General features: G+C 43.5%; 1 protein-coding gene across 1 annotated transcript in view; it reads left to right on the top strand.

Annotated features, from left to right (window-relative positions):
• Positions 1 to 44: 44 nt before the first annotated feature.
• The window catches only part of VPS13A (vacuolar protein sorting 13 homolog A), a 198,115-nt gene continuing 178,192 nt past the window's right edge, over positions 45 to 19,967 (top strand). The window contains exon 1 of the mRNA XM_075278130.1: positions 45 to 266. Coding sequence (XP_075134231.1) covers positions 167 to 266 — 100 coding nt within the window. The 5' untranslated portion in view covers positions 45 to 166. The remainder of the gene's footprint in view (positions 267 to 19,967) is intronic.

Genomic DNA, 19,967 nt, shown 5'->3' with positions numbered 1-19,967 from the left:
CCATGTGACAACTTGTGTGACTTTCCAGCACATGGGGTGGGAGGGAGCCATGGTGAGGGAGGCCCGGGTGTACTGCGCATGAGGAGCTAGGGGCGGGCCCAGCTGTGGGAGCAGTTGAGTGTGCTGTGGGGACAGCGGGGGTGACACCCGGCTGCACGGAGGCGCTATGGTGTTTGAGTCGGTGGTGGTGGATGTGCTGAACCGTTTCCTGGGGGACTATGTGGTGAATCTGGACAGCTCGCAGCTCAAGTTGGGGATATGGGGCGGTGAGTGACACACCCGTGTTATGTGTGCATGTAAATAACATCAGTGTGCCGTGTGACATGTGGCGCCTGCATTAGAGCAGCTGTGCCCCCTATCACTGACTAGCAGCCCGCCCCTGTGTCTAGTACTGACGGGAGGTGTGCCAGCCACATAGGTCATATGTTACATGTAGTAATGCACAAATCCATCCTGAACATGTAGCAGCAGTGTTGTGCTCCCTAGGAGTGCTCAGCTATGTCACACACCACTCACAGTGCAGGACACATGGGAGGGGGGGGCAAACATTATGCCATCTACACCATATGTGTGTGACATTTACAAGCATGAAACTAACTGCCCTTTAGAAAACTCCGCCATGGTGTGGTCTGCTGTCTCTTATCAGCTGTGAGAAATTCGCATAAAATAAAGTTATATAATACTGCTTCCTGCATAGAGTGCAACGTAAAGAAGGGGTGCGCAGAATGCTCTGTATACACCATAGGGAGACATGTACAGAGTGTATGATGAATCCAGCACGGCGGTGTATTCTCCATTGTAAACAGAAGTCATGACAATGTGATCCGAATCTTGAAGTGTCACTCTTATGTCACAAAAACTTTGACACCTGAGGGTGACACATCACAAGTTTTGATCGGTGGGTACCAAGGTGCAGAGACCCCCATCGGTTGCTGACACAAAGGAGCAGAAGTGATTGTAAAGTGAGAAAAGCCAATCTATGGGGGTCATAACCTTGATCCTCACTGATCAAAACTTTTAAGGTATCAACTACTGAAGACTATCAAGTTTTTTTTATTTTTTTTTTTATATTTCCAAAACCTTTAATGTGATACTATGACGTCAAAAGTTTTACTAACTGATTTGATTATTTATTATTTGTATTTATTTGCACAGATGTATGTAGCTCTAAAACAACTATGGTCCAATTTACATCTGTGCTGGGGTTTCCATGCGGGGAGTCATTATACCCATCATAGAATATAATGGACTCTGTGTAGTTTCCACACGAAATATGCAGAGAGAAAAGTGCTGCTTGCAGGATTTTTCTCTATGCATATTTCGTGCGGATAAGGGCACGGAATGGCGCAAACGCAGATGTGAAGTGGCCTAAGCCACTTGCTGATCTATAACAATTAATGGGGTTACCCAAAGTTAGAAAAATGTGGTTCCTTTCAACCATAAAAAGTGGTGCACATGTCCATGAGCTGTGCGTGGTATTGTAGCTCTACTTTGTTCACTTTAGTGGAGCTGCAATTTCAGACAAAACGCATGGACAGTTGTGGGTGTTGTTTCTAGAATAAAACAGACCTTAAAGAGGACCTTTCATCACTTTTGGGCACATGCAGTGTTATATACTGCTGGAAAGCTGACAGTGCGCTGAGTTCAGCGCACTGTCGGCTTTCCCGATCCGTGCCCGGTGTAAAGCGCTATCGGTCCCGGGACCGTAGGGCTTTACAGTCAGAAGGGCGTTTCTGACCATTAGCCAGAGACGTCCTTCTGCCTCGCGGCGCTTATCGCGCTGTGCTGTGGAGCGGGGAGGAACGCCCCCTCCCTCTGCTCGCACAGCTCGTCCATAGACGAGTATTATCAGGAGCGGGAGGGGGCGTTCCTCCCCGCTCCACAGCACAGTGCGATAGGCGCCGCGAGGCAGAAGGACGTCTCTGGCTAATGGTCAGAAACGCCCTTCTGACTGTAAAGCCCTACGGTCCCGGGACCGATAGCGCTTTACACCGGGCACGGATCGGGAAAGCCGACAGTGCGCTGAACTCAGCGCACTGTCAGCTTTCCAGCAGTATATAACACTGCATGTGCCCAAAAGTGATGAAAGGTCCTCTTTAAGTCCGCGGTCCCACATGGCAGAAATGCAGCGTTTTACAGTCGCTGCATAGTGGATGGGATTCGCTGTGGGAAAATACATGCACCAGACAGGTAAACTGTTGTTGTTTTGGAAATCGCAGCATCTCCTTTATACCTACGGAAAAGTCACCATATCCCTTTAGGTGTAATGGAAGCAGAAAGTTAGAGCAATCTCCTGCGGACTGTGTGTGAAAAGCACTGTGGGAAAAATCGTGCTGCATTGCCACCACAGTTTTTCCCGTTTTGCTATTTTGCCTAAGCCCACTTAGCCTTTATATGGATATATTCTTCGGAAAACTCCTTTGAGAGTAGGTTCACATTATTAATGTCTGATCTGTCGCAGAATGAGAGAAACGGACATTAAAGGGGTTGTCCTGGCAATAATTTTATATTTTAAACAGGCTGGGAGAGGTGAAAAATGTAAAAAAAAAAATAAAAAATCGTACTCCATTTTCCCCGTTGCTGCATTGTCTCCAAGCTCAGTCCGGTCCTGATGGTCCATTCTTGTCTTCCGGTGGAAGTCCCCACCGCATTAGCTGAGACCACTGAGACCATTAGCGTAGGACACGTGGCATCGCCACCTGTAATGTTTTGAAGTTACTTCCTGATACCGCTGAGGCTGCTGATTGGCCTCAGCAGCTTCAGCGGAAGGGATCTTGGCCGTCACAGTCGGCGAGGAGTTTCAATTCTAGAACACACCAAAGCAAAAGGACTGGACTGTTAACTCCTCTCCCGACCTGTTTTAAAAATGATTTTTTTGCCCGGACAACCTCTTTAAAGAGGACCTTTCATGTCCTCATTAGAGATGAGCGAACACTGTTCGGATCAGCCGATTGGAACAGCACGCTCCCATAGAAATGAATGGAAGCACCTGTGACGCTGACTTTGCCGGCGGCCGGCGTCACAGGTGCTTCCATTCATTTCTATGGGAGCGTGCTGTTCCGATCGGCTGATCCGAACAGTGTTCGCTCATCTCTAGTCCTCATCAATGTGCAGATTTATATTCCGTTAGAAAGCCAACAGCCCGCTGAAATCAGCACATTGATGCTGGCTGTAATGCACCCTTCTGACAGCAGGGAGATGTTAGTGCTGAAATTAATGGCACCGATATCTCCAGCATCGGGGAACATACTGGGAAAGCTGAACTGTCGGTTTTCCAGCGTTGTACCTGTATAAAAACACACATTGATGAAGACATGAAAGGTCTTTTTTAACTGTAGAATGCAGTCATGTCAAAAAAAAATCATAGAAGCTTTCATGAGTCATGTTTTTTTTTTTTTACTTTTCTGATAGAAGACAAAGTCCTGTATTCAGAACATTTTTTACGGCACAAAAGTAAACAAACATGATGGAAGAAAGCTTCTGTCAAATTGTTTACATTAGAGTCGATGAGAACAGACACAGATGGAGGTGGTTCCGTATGAGTCCATCTCTATATTGCTGTAAAAGTCCGTTGCTCTCATCCTATCATGGGTGAGAGCAATGAATATTCACAACAGTAGTGTGACTTAACCTCTTACGGACATAGCATAGTTTGTACATTAATGCTTGGCGACTTTATTCACATTTTCCTTAACAATCTTCCAAAATTCTGTCGACAAGGCTGTGTGAGGCCTTATTCTTTGAATGATGAGTTGTACTGGAGTTGTACTTTCATTTGTCACCTTTTTGGGGTACATACAATGTTCTTTTTAGCTTGTGTTTACGTTTTCTGGGGTTCATGCGAAGTAACAGACAATTCTTTCATAATTTTGTTGCATTTTGTTTTTATGACATTCATTCTGCATTAAAAAACGACATTGGAGCTTTGTCCAGTGAGTAATTCCGATTACGTTGATGCCATACTTATATTGGTTTTGAATACGTTTTACCACTTTTATAAATAAAATGTCACTTTTTGAAAATTAAGAATTTTCCTGAGGTCACCATATTCTGACCATAAGCCCATAATTTTTTTTTTTTTTTTTTAACTCTACTGTTGATTGACCTATGTAAGGGCTCAGTCACACGGGCACAGAGGGTGCGGATTATGGCGCGGAATCCACATCATAATCCACCCCCTCACAATGGAGGTCTATGGAGACTGCTAGCGACATGATGTTCTTTCAAATTCCGCCTCAGGAAGTGAATGGGAGGTGTAAAAACCGCAATGCGTCTTTTTACGGTCCATTCACTGTCCGGGAGGGGGAAATTGCCTGGAGTTTTCTGAAGCGGCTTTTACCAAAAACCGCTCCAAAAAACGCCTCAAGGGCCGAAAACTGCTTCCTAGTTAGGAAGCAGTTTTTTTCCAGACCAAATTACGCCAAAGGTAATTCACGTGTGAACGTAGCTAGCACTTTTCTTGCCCGCCATTCATTTCAAAGGTGGAATCTTCCTGAATATAGGTCATGAGGCTTTTTTTTCCCCTCTAACTGGAAAAATCTGCTCCTGTCTTCAGACAGATTCTGCCTTGAAAACTTAATTGAAATGAAGGGAGCATTTTTCAGCTAGAGGAACAAATCTTCCTGATTCCCAATGAAGTGAATGGGATAGTCGGAAGGTGAATTTTTCTTAGGTGGATTCCACCTGCAGAAAATTCTATGTGAATTTACCCTAACTGGCATCACTCTGGCCAGTGATTGTCTGATTGGGCGTTTCCTGTGTGTCAAGACATACTAGGAAGTAATGCCTGGAGAAGACTTGGCATAATTGAACCAGACTGTTGCGTTAATCTAGTTAAGAGATGATCGGGAATGGTTGTTTGTCAGAAACAATTATCCCATTCTTTATCTGATTGTCTGCATTATTCATAAGCAGCAGATCATCATTAATGAATCAGAGTTTGCAGTTTCACAAGCTCTATATAGAATCAAAAAGTCATATGTACCCCAAAACAGTACCAATACAAAGTACAGGTCATCGTGCAAAAATTAAGCCCTCAACCAACTCTGTCAATGGGAAAATAAAAATGTTACACCTCACAGAAGATGGTGATGAGAAAACAATTGATTTCTTTCTCCAAATGGGTTTTTGTTCTGCAACACCCCCCTCCCAATATGCATTAGGTATCACTGACCCCTAGAATAAATGTAACATGTTATTTATTCTTTACTCTGCACAGCAAAACATTTCAAACATAAAAGGTAATGCAAGAATTGATGTTATTTTAATCCACTAAGAAAGAGCTTATCCTATTAATATTATAAATGTGAAAGTTTGTGGGTTTGTGTGTTTGGATGTTTGCATGTTCGGATGTTTGTTCCTCAATCACAGAAAAACCGCTCCACCGATTTGGCTGAAATTTTCCACAAACATAGTCATTACACTCGATTAAACAATAGGCTACTTTTCGTCACAATAGCGCACATACGTTTGTGCCAGGACCCCCACAAAACCCAAACTCACACCACCATCTCTGCAATCTCACACACTTTGGACCATAGCAAGCCACAAAATTCATATTGCCCTCTACAGCCTCGCCCCTAACCCCACACAATCACATATACATATACTTTACCACTTTGCCCCTCACCTTAATGATACTCCAGGAGGCGCTCTTTAACGCTCCGGAGCAGCCATGTTTGCCGACCCCCACCACTCTGACAATCCGCGACGCCGCCCACCCATGTCAATACCCCTAGGCGGTCTGATAAATGCAAAAAAAAAAGTTTAAAAAAAAAAATATAAAAAAAATAAAAAGGATTAAAAATTCACCCCCCTTTCCCTAGAACACATATAAAAGTAGTTAAAAACTGTGAAACACATACATGTTAGGTATCCGCGCGTCCTAAATCGCCCGCTCTACAAAGTTATACAAATATTTTTCCTGTTCGGTAAACGCCGTAGCGGGAAAAATGGTCAAAAGTGCCAAACCGCCATTTTTTCACTGTTTTGATTCTGCTAAAAATTTGAATAAAAAGTGATCAAAGCAATAACATTTCCCGAAAATGGTAGAACTACAAAGTACACCTGTTCCCGCAAAAAAAGACGCCCTATACATCCCCGTGCACGCACGTATAAAAAGGTACGGCTGTCGGAATATGGCGACTTTTCAAAAAATAATTTTTTAACACAGTTTTGGATTTTTTTAAGGGGTCAAAATGTAAATAAAACCATATAAATTTGGTATCCCCGGAATCGTAACGAAGCACAGAATACAGGGGACATGTCATTTTGGTTGCACAGTGAACGCCGTAAAACCAAAGCCCGTAAGAAAGTCGCAGAAATGCATTTTTTTCTTCAAATCCACCCCATTCTGAATTTTTTCCCTGCTTCCCAGTACATTATATAGAATAAATAATGGTGGCATCATGAAGAAAAATTTGTCCCAGGAAAAATTAAGACCTCATATGGCTCTGGGAGCGGAGAAATAAAAAAGTTATGGGGTTTAGAAGGAGGGGAGTCAAAAACGAAAATCAAAAACTGCCATCGGCGGGAAAGGGTTAACTTCAAATACTTCTGTCCCAAAGTCACTATGTAAAGTTTCTCACAACACCGTATAGCAGCTCAAATACAAAGTAACTTTAACACAAAAGTCTCATGTATTCTCTGAATTATAGCAAAAACAAGATACAAACTTACATTTCATATCCCATCCCTTATACACAGTACGAAAACCTTACCCACGCCTGTATATACCCACTTCTACAATCACCGCAGACGAAGTCGCGGGTACCAGCTAGTAATAAATATTTAGTCAATAAGTTATAGGCACCTCAAAATAAAGTCATTACAAAATGTATTTCATCCTGCAAAAAACAAGCCCTTATATGGCTACATTACCATAAAAATAAAAAATGATGATCAATACCCCAAAAATCATCACATCTTTAGGGCCAAACTGTGGCAGAAAGGGAAGGTATAAGACATACAAGCATATGTTAAGGTACACCTCAGATTTAGAGCTTACGATGAGACCAGAAGTAACTTTTCACCATTCCCGTTTTCACATATGGAAATTCCAATGCTCACTACACTGCTTCTTAAATTCCTTGAGGTGTGCAATTTTCCATATAAGGGCCACTCCCTAGGGGATTCCACTTTATTGGCACTTCAGGGACTCTGCAAACATGACATGGCATCCAAATACCAAACTTCTAGTTAATGTTCATGCAAGCGTTCGTGTTTCTGTTCTTTGGATCCGTCTGGGGATCTGAAAAAGGGAAGCAGTATTCGCTTTAAAAGCAGTTACCCGGTTGTAATATGTTGTGTCCAGCTTGTGTCAGAGGCAAACATTCCAAAATCTTTTGTGCCTGGGATAACCGCTTCACAGTGTTTGGAGTGTGTCTCTGCTGAGGTCAATCAGCGAAGGGCCTGAATGACACTTCCTGTGACATCACGGGTCCTCCTCCTGAGGCTGCTGATTGGCCTCAGAGGTCACATGACCGCTGAGGCCAATCAGCGGCTTCAGCACAACTCCAGAAGAGGCCCGCTGGAGTAGAAAAAACGGGAGGTGCGGGAGGACACCGGAACAACAGAGACAGGTGAGTATGCATTTTTAAAAAATGTTTTCAACGCCCCAGCTGATTTGAACAACGTTAAAAGTGTTATCCATTTTTTCTTGAACAACCCCTTTAAAAATGTGTGCTATCCCTCTTGATAAATCCCTTGAGGGCTGTAGTTTCCAAAATGGGGTCATGTGTCTGCAGATTCTACTTTACTGGCAATTCAAGGGCTCTGAAAAAGTGGAATGATGTCCAAAAAACCAAACTATGTTCCAAAAACCAAATGGCACTCCTTCCCTTCTGCCCAGCTGTGTGACCAAACAGCAGTGTATACCCACATATGAGATTAAGTATGTTATCTTGGGTACAACAGTATCACATATGTGGGCATAAACAGTTTGTATAGAAAGCCGGGTGCAGATATGAAGGAGCACTATGTGGCTTTTGGAGTGCAGATTTAGATTGTTGGTTTGTGGATGCAGAGACCGTAAAATTGGGTCACTTCTATTCCAGCAAAATATGCCCTTCAAAAACCAAACAGCGCTCTTGCCATTCTGAGCCCTGCCATATACCTATACAGCAGTTTACAACCACATATGGGGTATTGCTGTGTTCAGAAGAAATGGTGTAACAAACTGTGTTGTGATTTTTCTTTGTAAAGGGGCTCTATCAGCAAAATCATGCTGATAGAGCCCCACATATGCGTGAATAGCCTTTAAAAAGGCTATTCAGGCACCGTAAATGTTATATTAAACTACCCCCCTTTTTTAAGATAAAACCCTAAAAAAGAATGTTATCTACTTACGCATCGTGCGCTGTGGGCGGGCATTCAGGGTGTGTCTTCTTCTTCATCCACGCCTCTTCTTCCTCCGATGTCCTCCGGTCCCGTCCTCCTCCGGCGCTCGCGAGCGGACACTGATATAAAAAAAATGGCCTGGGCGCATGCGCAGTAGCATGCGGCTTCTACTACGGCTACTGCGCAGGCACCCAGGCCATTTTTTTTTTTTTTTTTTTTTTTTTTTTTTATCAGTGTCAGTTCGTGAGCGCCGGAGGAGGACGGGACCGGAGGACATCGGAGGAAGAGGAGGAGGCGTGGATGAAGAAGACTGCGCACCCTGAATGCCCGCCCAGCGTGCACAATGCGTAAGTAGATCACATTCTTTTTTAGGGTTTTATTTTAAAACGGGGGGTACTTTAATATAACATTTACGGTGCCTGAATAGCCTTTTTAAAGGCTATTCACGCATATGTGGGGCTCTATCAGCATGATTTTGCTGAGAGAGTCCCTTTAAGGCTAAAGCCCCACAGTGCGGAAACGCAGCTTTTTTTGTTTAGTTTTAGTTTTAAATTCTCATTTTATTGAAAAGTTTGAAACATTAAAAGTACAAAGGTGAAAAGAGCATCCGTTATAATCATACATCCAAACAATTGAAAAATTGAAAAGAGCAACTACAAATAACATCTTGATGACAAAGACAACAGGTAAATAGGGGCCCATCGTCCAGGCAGCCCCAGTGTCACATTATGCCGAATATGGCAGTAAAGGAAATAAACTGTCCAATGACATATAAAATTATTACATTTTAAGAGTAAGTGGGATTAAACCACCAAAAAAAAAAAAGGTAAATAGGGAGGGGGGGAGAGGGGGGGAACAGGTACGTTGGAGTGGGTAGGATGAGGAAATCAGGGAAGACGGAAAGAAAGGGAAGAGGCAGGGAGACGGTATTCCCATCCAGTCAGACAGTAGAAGAATACAATCATAGGTGTAGATATTCATAGGCTGGCTCTACAGAACGAGTACTAGGAAGTTACAAATATCAATCTGTGTGTATAGACGTATTTTGGTCCAAGAACCACGGTTTCCAGGTTTTCAGGAAATTCTCATGTGTACCTGTGGACCAACTTAAAAGTTCCTCGAAACGAGCAACTTGTGAGACCTTCTCATTCCAGTGTGAGATCGGAGGGGCAGATGGATTTAACCAATAATAGGGTATCAAAGACTTGGCCAGTTCGATCAGATGTGTCTGGAGATTCCTCCGGTGGTGCCTGAAATCGTTTGAGGGGGTGGATAATAAAACAATTGCTGGAGTTAGATCAATAGGAGAGCCTGTAACCCTCTGAATAGCCGATTGGATCTGATCCCAATAATCCCTAATGATTGGACAGCTCCACCAGATGTGTAACATGGAGCCTTTTTCAGTTTTACATCTCCAGCATAAATCCGTGTCAGAGAGCCCACGATCATGTAGCCATATTGGGGTTCTGTACCACCTAGAGAGAACTTTGAAGTGTAGTTCCTGTAGCTTGACGCACTTGGAAAACCCATGGGAGTGCTTCAAAATATGAGACACCTCCTCCTCCGTGAATTGAATCTCAAGATCTTTTTCCCAATCTCTAACAAACTTCGGGGTCTCTACCTGAGCAACATCAAGTAAAATTTGTTTGCACTGAGCCAGATTCCATCTTTTATTGGAGGGTAGCGAAAGTATTTGTTCCAATTTAGTAAGAGGTCTAAAGAAGGCTCTTCGTATGGGGATCGATTTCAGGCACCAGCGAAAATGATCGTAATGAAGAGGGGTTATGTTAGAGAGAGTCATTCTTTCCTGAAGTTGCTCTAATGGGAGGGGTTCAAAATCCATAGTGTACAGTTCTGACAAAGTTAAATGCCTCAGTTGCGACCAGAAGCCACCGTAACCATCTATGGGGTTCTTTAATAGTTTTGGTGCAAGCTGAGCGGGACATAATCTAGAGGGAGGAGGGGCTAATTTATCTCTCCACTTCAACCAAATCCTACAAGGGCCTTTCAAAATACAATCCCAAGTCGGGTTTCTAAGATGTCGAGTCTCTGGGGTCCAGAGGTGAGAAATGAGACTTTGTCCATGCTGTAAGTCTGCCATCTCTCTAACTATAGAATTTTGTCTTGGGGAAGCTAAAGAGAGCCATCTCGACAATAAGTTCGCCTCATAGTACAGTGTTACATCAGGAAATTGGATACCACCTGCACTTTTCCTACAAATCAATTTGTCATAAGCCAGTCTCGCTGGCTTTCCTCTCCAGAGGAACCGGAGAAAAAGTGACCTGAGTGAGCCCAAGTATGTGTTAGGGAGATCGATCGGCAACATTTGGAGTTTATACAATAACTTTGGCAAAATATACATCTGTAACAAATTACGTCTGCCAAACCATGACAAGTAAGGGATGTCCATTTTTTGCAAAGAGGATTTTAAGTCATGTAAAAGAGGGAGAAAATTTTCCTTATATAAATTGAGAAGATTGCTGGTTAACTTCACTCCTAGATAAGTGATATGATCTCTTTTCCAGACGTAAGGGGACGAAGCCTCTAATTCCCTTCTAGTTTTGCTCGGAAGAGAGATCACAAGCACCTCAGACTTAGAAACATTCGGTTTGTAGTTCGATAACTTCCCATACTGTTCCATCAATTTAGTAAGTATGGGGAGCTCCTTGGCTGGATCCGTGACCAGAAACAAAACGTCATCGGCAAAGGCTACACTGTGCAATGCCCGGGAACCCACACGAAAGCCTACAATCTCGGGATGTAGTCTAACAGCCTGTAATAACGTTTCGAGGGTAAGAATAAATAACGTGGGCGATAACGGACACCCTTGGCGGGTACCGTTTTGTATATAGAAAGGAGTAGAGAGAGTCCCATTAACCCGTAGCCTGGCATGTGGTTCTGTGTAAAGCGAAAAGACCATCTGGACAAAGACAGGCGGAAAGCCAAAAGATTTAAGGGTGGCTGCCATGAAGGACCAATTGACTCTATCAAAGGCCTTCTCGGCGTCAACACCGAGAAGGACCAATGACTTGCCTGAGGATTTAGCCAGCGCTATGGCATGCAACAACTTATGTGCATTGTCTTTGCCCTCCCTTCCTTTGACAAAACCTGCTTGTTCTTCGTGGATGAGTTTGGGGACAATGGCTTTCAATCTATTTGCGAGCAGTTTAGCCCAAATCTTAATATCCTGATTCAGGAGGGAAATGGGGCGGTAATTTCCGCACTGCGTTGAATCCTTGCCTTCCTTAGCTATCAAGGTTATAAAGGCCTCTTGAGACTGTTTAGGAAGTTTTTCGCCAGAGATCAGGGCATTGCACAGTGCAGCCAGCTGGGGAAGAAGAACATCTTGCAACTTCTTATAATACATGGCCGTCAGACCGTCCGGCCCCGGGCTTTTCCCTAATGGAAAACTTTGTAAAACATTTTGCAATTCTGGGACAGTAACAGGGGCAAGCAATTTCTCTACATCCTCCGAGGGGACAGTCGGGAGTTGCAATTTTTGTAGAAAGAGGAGTGTCTGTCTATCCCTCTCTTCGGGTGCGTCTGCCTTCTCAATATTATAAAGTTTTTCGTAATAATCTCTAAAGATTCTAGCAATTTCAGGTGTATTACAATGTGTGATCCCTGAGGCATCTTTAATCGAAGAAATAAATGATTTTGCCTTCGCTTTCTTCACTAGGGTCGACATAGTTTTGCCCCCTTTATCTCCATGTGAGTACACACGAAGTTTGTGATAAAGTTGATTCTTAGCTTGTTGTTTCTGAAAAATGCGCTGCAATCTCTCCCTAAGCGCCACTAGATCCTTTTGTATAGAGGCTAACTGTGTCCGTTTATGAGCCCGTTCTAAGTTAGAGATCTGAGCTAAAAGGGAGTCTATTTCAAGCTGCTTTTTCTTCTTAAGCAGTGAGCCTCTCGCTATCAATAGACCTCTGACATAGGCCTTATGAGCCTCCCAGATAGAGCCCGTGGATACTTCATTAGATTGGTTAATACGGAAGAACTCCCCAAGCCTAAGTCTAAGCTCATCTAAAAACACTGCGTCACTCAAAAGCGTCTCATTTAGCGTCCAGTTCCATTCAGTTGGCGTAATTTCAGGTATCACAACGGAGATTGAGACTGGACCGTGATCTGAAAGGGTCGCATAGCCTATATCTGAACCAGTAAGATTGGTAAGAAGCGATTTAGAGCAAAACACATAATCTAAACGCTGATGCGAGTTATATTTAGGAGAAAAATGCGTGAAGTCCTTGACATTTGGGTGCAAAGATCTCCAAGTGTCAATCAGATGACAATCATGGAAGGTTTTAAGAAGAGAAGCTAAAGCTACTTGTGAGACTGCTGATTTCCCGGTTGAAGTGTCTAATAGTGGGTTTAAGGTGACATTTAAGTCTCCTCCCATCACTATTTCTCCTTCTGCAAATTGTTGGAGATCACTAAGCGTCTGTTTGATCCAGCTCACCTGGCCTTGGTTAGGCGCATACAGGCAAGCGAAGGTGAGGGGTCTGGTAGCCAAGGTCCCCTTAACAAATAAGTATCTACCCTCTGCGTCCATCTGTGACTGTTTACAAGCGAAGGGGACAGAGCGGTGGAACGCAATCGCCACCCCTTTGGACGCAGACGTAGGGTGTGAACTAAAGAACCATTGGTCGAAATATTTTTTTGGAAAATTGGGCAAATTAGTGGCTTTAAAATGAGTCTCCTGTAGCATTATCACTTCCGCCTTCAATTTTTGGACTAACCGCAGAATCCCATGTCTCTTCTGTGGAGAGTTAAAACCGTTCACATTTAGAGAAGTGATTGAGAGCGACGCCATAACTACAGATGCAGACCAAAGCAAGGACTTCACTACTCAATAAAACGTAACACCGTCTCTAGTACCGTAAAGAGGGAGGGGGGGGGATAGGGTATAGGAAATGAAATATACGGTTAAGAATGGAGAGGGGGGGGGGGGGGAAGGAAGGTGGGTCAATGGAAAAAAAATCTCTGAAAAACACTAGGGACCTAGATGCCCAAACGAAGTGCACCTACATCCGAGTGTTATCCAATGTAAAATAAACACAATTATAAGAGGAATAATGTTGCTAACAAGAAGATGATAGGGACGGAACAATTTGGAGATAGGTCTGATCGGAATTCCAGCCCTATCAGTCTCCCTGGATACAAACCGCTGGAGAAAGTAGCATAAAAGATACGGCTACTAAGTAAAACATACAACTGCTGAAAAAAAAAAAAAAAAAAAAAAGAAAGTACAGAAGTGTATAAATCTATAACACCTGTAAATAACTATACACTGCATTGTACATCCATAAACTAGGAAATACAATCAAGTTAGTATAGCGCTGAGGCACATATAAACCGTGCAATCTTGGGCAAAAACAATAAGAAACCTTTCACGGGACTCCTTGCCTCGAACGTGCCAGGAACTTTTTAATTTTTGGTGACTTGGCGCAACGCCCCTCAGACCACTGGTCGCAATCTGGCAAGTCCGGCCAATCTGGAAGTGGGGGTGTTGGTAGCCAGGAAGGAATGTCCAACGGCTCTATGCGGAGTTGAGCCCAGAGAGAGGGTAGGTCTGATGGGGAGTGTACCGTAATCCTCCTCCCTTTGTAATGAACAGCCAGACCGAAGGGGTACAGCCATGCGTATTTTATATCTTTCGCTCTGAGGATGTCCAGCAATGGTTTAAGCAGTCTACGTTTAGCCAGAATAGAAGGGGCAATGTCCTGAAAAATAGACACTTCAGACTCTGCATAAGTTATAACAGGCTTATTCCTTGCAGCAGTTAAAATGTCCGCCACATCCGGATACATCAGTAGGCCGCAAATTACATCACGTGGAGGCTCCCCCTGTTGGGGTTTAGGCCGGAGTGCTCTATGAATCCTCTCAATCTTAATGTCCTTAGCCCTGTCAGGGCCTAAAAGTTCAGCAAAAATAGCCAATGCCGTGTCATTTAGGTTTTCATTATTATCTTGTTCTGGTATCCCCTTTAATCTCAAGTTTTTCCTCCTCCCTCTGTTTTCTTGGTCTTCCACAAGCACCAATGATCTGTCTATATATTCCTTATACACGGCCATCCTAGCAGCGACAGAAGTAGCATGGTTAGTAAGAGCCATGGCCCCGTTTTCTAATTGAGACACCCGCTGCCCCATATGCTGTAAATCTGACCTGATTGCCGCCAGCTCCGACATAACCGGGTGAAGAGCCTTAGTCAAGGCTTTCTGTAGCATCGCCATAGACACAGTGGCTTGTCCGGTCTCTTGCTGCTGAGACTGGTCTGTGAGCGCCACACTCTCTGCCTCCGAATCCTCTTCCGACTCATATCCTCTGCGTGTGCCCGGCGCCATCTTGGAAGGCCTAGCAGGTGAGTACCCGACCTTCTTCCTCGCTGATTTGTGCAAGTCTCCCAAGTGTTTCGACTGATTTGGGGTCCCGGGGGGATCCGGGCCCCGTTCTTTACCATTTTTGCCCATGGTAGTAGCCGTATCAGCTATCAGGGAGTCCGAAAAAGGGCTGCGTGTGAGGAGCTCAGCAGGCTTGCATCCTACACCGTGCGCGGTCAGACTCCGCCCCCCCGCAGCTTTTTTTGTAGCAGATTTTGTTGCGGTTTTTGGAGCCAAAGTCAGGAGTGGATTAAGCAGAAAATAGAAGTATAAGAGCTTCCTATATATTTCCCATTCTCTTTGTAGCCATTCTTGGCTTTGGCACAAAAAACCGCAACAAAATCTGCAACTAAAAAAGCCACGTTTCCGCAACGTGGGGCCTCAGCCAAAGAGGGCACATATGGTTTTATATACTGCTAGGATGCCGACAGTGCGCTAAATCCCGTTATGTGCCCCTGGACAAGAGATATCAGTGCCGTTATCGATATCTCTTCGCTGTTGGAAGGGCGTTTCTGACAGTCTAGCTAGGCTGTGAGGAATGCCCCTCCTGAAGGTACTCGTCCATAGCGCTGTACTGTCAGAGGGGGCATTCCTTACAAAACCAAGAAAAATGTGGTACATTGCTAAACATTTTAATGTAAATATATTCTATATGTCTTAAAATTATAGCTGTTTTTTGTTTGCTTGCGTATATTGGAAAAGTGGCTACTTTATCTGCTGAAACCAAATTGTGCTCATTGTCTTTTCTGTCACTGTGTGAAAAATAATATATACAGTGTGGTTTTTAACATGGGGGATGGATATAAGAATTCCATCTTACAGGTGCTGGAGCTCAACGCATATTAAGCCCTCTGGCTTTGTTAAGAAGGATTTCCAGTTCCTCCTCATACTTTGTTACATTGCTTGTCGAGAAGACTTTGCATGTCTTGTTTGTGTTGACTACTAGGGTTGCACCCAGATTATAGCTTATCTATTGACTGGTTGAATAGGTAAACCTAGGGTAGACAGTACAGAATGACAGTATGTAGGCCCTTGCTTTCCATCTGAAATGTCTGTCATGGCTCCCAATTGAATAACTTGCGGGTTTGATAATCCACTATTAATCCTGAACCATAGTAGCCAGTAGGTTCACGTCTCAGTTACGGGATGTAAAACTGCATTGCAAAACCAATTTGATTGCTTGAGAAGCTGAGGCTGGAGGGAGGACATGTCAAAAAGTTATATCTTTGGTATTTTAAAGCACACATCAGTTGAGAAGCTCATCTTTCATATGCCACCAGAGGCACTGTTCTAGGTTTTACAATGCCTGTGATATAGCAGTCTGGAATAACTTCCCCACCCCCACCCACCAGCCTTAGCTTCCCTTCATTGTACAAGAGCCCAGCCACTTCTACACCTAGTGAAAGCAGTGTATAGATTTCCGTACAGAAACACTGGAAAGCGTAATGAAATTCAGGATTACACAGAAAGGAAAGGAAATTCTTTCATAGGTTGTAATACAAAATATTTTAATGATACAAATGTTGAACTGTCAAAGTTGTTTGAAAGTTTACTTACATTTTTTGTGCCCCTTTGAAAATATGCATGTGTGCAGTGTAATACTACTGAATAACTAAGGCTATGCTGCTTGGAGGACTTTCTCTCCGCTGGTTTCCGTATAAAAGTGGCGGACACATGGAGAACCCTATTATAGTCAGTGGTGTCCACGTGTAAACACTGTTTTAGTGATCCAGCTCTCCGTGGTTCAGGTCCCCCCCATGGACCAAAACGACAGAGAGCCTGGTGCAGATGTGAACCTAGCCTCACTGACATCTTTAATGTCATGTTATGTGCTCCTGTCTGAAGCACTGATCTCCTTTTTGCTAGTTTGCACATGGTCTGATCTTCAGTTTATACAGGAAACTCTATCAGCATTGTGAGTTTCATCTTCTTTCCATAAGGTAAACATCGAGAGTAATTTATTAAGACTGGCACCAGTTTTAACCCCTTCTCAACATCCTCTGTAATAGTTTGGCAGATGTCAGTTCTTTAAACCTGGCGGTAAGGCTGGTATTAACCTGTTGCAACTAGTCTCAAAATTTAAAGCAAAAATAAAAATGGCCCATCTATGGTGGAGCTCCTGCAGCTCTCTTCAGTGGTTATTCTGGTACGGCTCCTATGTGGTGAGATCACGGGAGCCACCTGATGCTCATGACAACCTGGAGACTTGTGGCTCCCAGGCTTGTCTTAAATATATATCTATTGAGGCTTGCCTGATTAGATATATCTTGATCTCCCTATAGACTGTGATACAGTATTGCATTCTATACAATATAGTTTTGCTAGAAAAAAAAAAAAAATTAAAATATGAAAATGTAAATCACTTACTTTCCCCAATCTTAAAGATATATAAACATAAATAAATTATGCATCTCCATGTCCAAAAACATCCAAGCTACAAATATATTTTCCCATGGCAAATGCTGTAGCAGGGAAAAAAAAATCTCAATGGCCAAATCTCTTTCAAAGAAAAATAATTTCAGCAGCACCAGCAAATCTGGGGATTATCCCACAAATTGCACGGCAGAAACCCCTCTCCAGGCAAAAGGGTTTGCAATAAAAAAAAAATCCGGTCTGTCAGCAACTTGTATGGATGGAAAATATCCTTTTATTGGAAAAAGCAGTGCACCACGTATTGCTCCACACTAGGACCTTTCTCAAGTGCAAAAAATGTCAATTCAAATCACCCTCTCCAGCCCGTTTATGCTCTCAGGGTGAGGGCTTCCATATTCAGCACAGTGGTGCATGTGAACAGGGATCACAATCTGGAGACTACTCTCAACCTGTCTCTCACAAATATTTTGTGGCAGTGGCACTGAGGATTAGCAAAGACACGTTTAAAGGGGTATTCCCACATCGCATACTCACCAGTCTTTACTGCTGTAAAATCTTCTTTCTTCCTGGTTTCTTGCATCATTTGGTGGGCGGGGTTTCACATGCAACCTGCCGTTTAGCTCCGTCCCCAAATTCACGTGTAGCTCCGCCCACCCATATTGGACTATAAAGTACAGGCAGCAGCAACTCCATTCTGTGTTACATACAGAGACTGCCTGTCTCTGCCATAATGAACACAATTGTATTAGCTAGCCTGATAACTGGGAGAACAGCAGACGTTCAGAAATAAAAGCAGCTCCTCTCCTCTATCTGAGAGCAGGAAGCTAGGTCATGTGGTGTAGACACAGGAATAGCTAGAAACACATGCTCGCTCCCCTGCACTTAGCCCCTTCTCCCTCCCCCCTGAGAGCAGGCAGATACATCACTTGACTTTTGAGCCGATAAGTCAAGGGCTGTGTCAACAATGAATTGAATAAAGTAAGATAGTGGACAAACAAAGCAGTTTTGCTGAAGCAGTGTATTTAGGAAAAGTCTTACATCCACATTAACAAGCAGTATAGATAGGATCCTTGTGATGGGACAACCCCTTTAAATAGCCATTACATTCCCTCCCTCACAAATGGGGTCTAGTGGCAGTAGAGCATTTCCTCCAGGCCAGGGGAACACATTACTGTGCCCACAGTAAGTAGGTTCTCGACCTCTTGATATTCTACGCAAAATTTCTTCCTCTTCAATGGGAGGCACTTCCACCAGCTCAGTGGCACAGCAATGGGCAATCCATGTGCACCAACTTATGCCAATTTGCTCCTGGGCTGGTGGGAAGAGACTATCGTTTTCAGGGAGGAGAATGAGGGCCATCTTAAGAACATCGAACTGTGGACACGGTACATTGACGATGTGCTGGTATTATGGAAGGGTGACAGGACGTCTTTTGAGAAATTTGTGGGAGAACTAAATCTCAATAACTTCGGTCTCTCCTTTACGTATGAAATTGGGGGAGACACGTTACCCTTCCTTGACATTTTGATAACAAAGGAGAGGGGTGGAAGGCTGGAAATTAAGATATATCGAAAACCAATGGCCACCAACACATTACTTCACTGGGAGAGCAGTTATTCTTTCCCACTAAAGAAAGGGATTCCCAGAGGTCAATATCTACATGTGAGGAGAAATTGTTCGGGGGGGACAGGACTTTGTGGACCAAGCGGGGGATTTGAGCAGGAGATTCCTGAACCGAGGCTATCCAGACCGGATTTTAAGACAAGCCTATCAGGATTCTCGTGCCGAAAATAGAACAAAATTATTAAAAAATCAGAACAAGGTGAAGGACAACACCAATAGACAAATTCGACTGATATCTACATTTGACAATGGGGCTATGGAGGCCAAAAAGATTCTATCAAAATACTGGAATATCCTCCAAATGAATCCCGATCTAAGAGAGAAAGACCCTCGGTGACCTTTAGAAAAGGGAAATCAATAAGGGAGAGATTGGTGAGGAGCCATTTTATTCCCCCAAAAAACACGACCTGGCTCAAACCACCTATTGGTTGTTACAAATGTAGTGGATGTGTAGGATGTTCCTTTATATCAACAGGAAGACATTTAAATCAGAAAGATGGGGTACATCTTTTCTCATCAAACATTTCATTTTGTGCAGGTCAAAAGGGGTCATTTATAAAATGAAATGCGAATGCAAGTTGGAATATATTGGAAAAACCAATAGAGATCTGCGAAGGAGGGTGGGAGAGCACTTGGGAGATGTTAGGAATTTACGTGACACCCCCATTGCAAGACACATAAATGCCTGTCATGGGGGTGACATAAAATGTCTTCATTTTATGGGGATTGATATTGTAAAACCACCTCCTAGAGGAGGAGATTGGGAGAAGCTGACACTACAGCGTGAATCCGAATGGATCTTTAAACTGGGGACAGTTTCCCTGGGAGGACTGAATAAGCAGATTAATTTTTGCTGTTTCTTATAAACGTCCCCTTATGTTAGTTCCCCCCTCCCCCCCCCCACCTAGGATGCTCAATCACTAAAAATAAAAATAAGATATTTGAGTCATCTTAAAAAGTCACACTTTATTATAGCTTCTTTTGTAAAAATGGGACTGTTTGTCAGAAGTATTTACACTGTGATAGTGGTCTAGTTAAATAGCATGAGGCTGGGACGGTCGGGACTAATATATTTTTTAGCCTTAACATGTGGTCCTATGTTCATGTTTATGAACGTCTGCAGTGTAAGCGGTCGTGTATTTCACGGATAGACCGTAGGAGGGAGCCGTGGTTATCTAATCCCTCCTCCTGAGGCGTGGGGAAGGATGGCGATATGGCAACTGCCAGATGACGGATCCACCTCAGACGCATGCG

This window comes from Leptodactylus fuscus, chromosome 1 (genome assembly GCF_031893055.1).
Source record: "Leptodactylus fuscus isolate aLepFus1 chromosome 1, aLepFus1.hap2, whole genome shotgun sequence".
Lineage (NCBI taxonomy): Eukaryota > Metazoa > Chordata > Amphibia > Anura > Leptodactylidae > Leptodactylus > Leptodactylus fuscus.
Note: the sequence above shows the minus strand (reverse complement) of the source record. Positions and strands in the feature narration are given on the sequence as shown.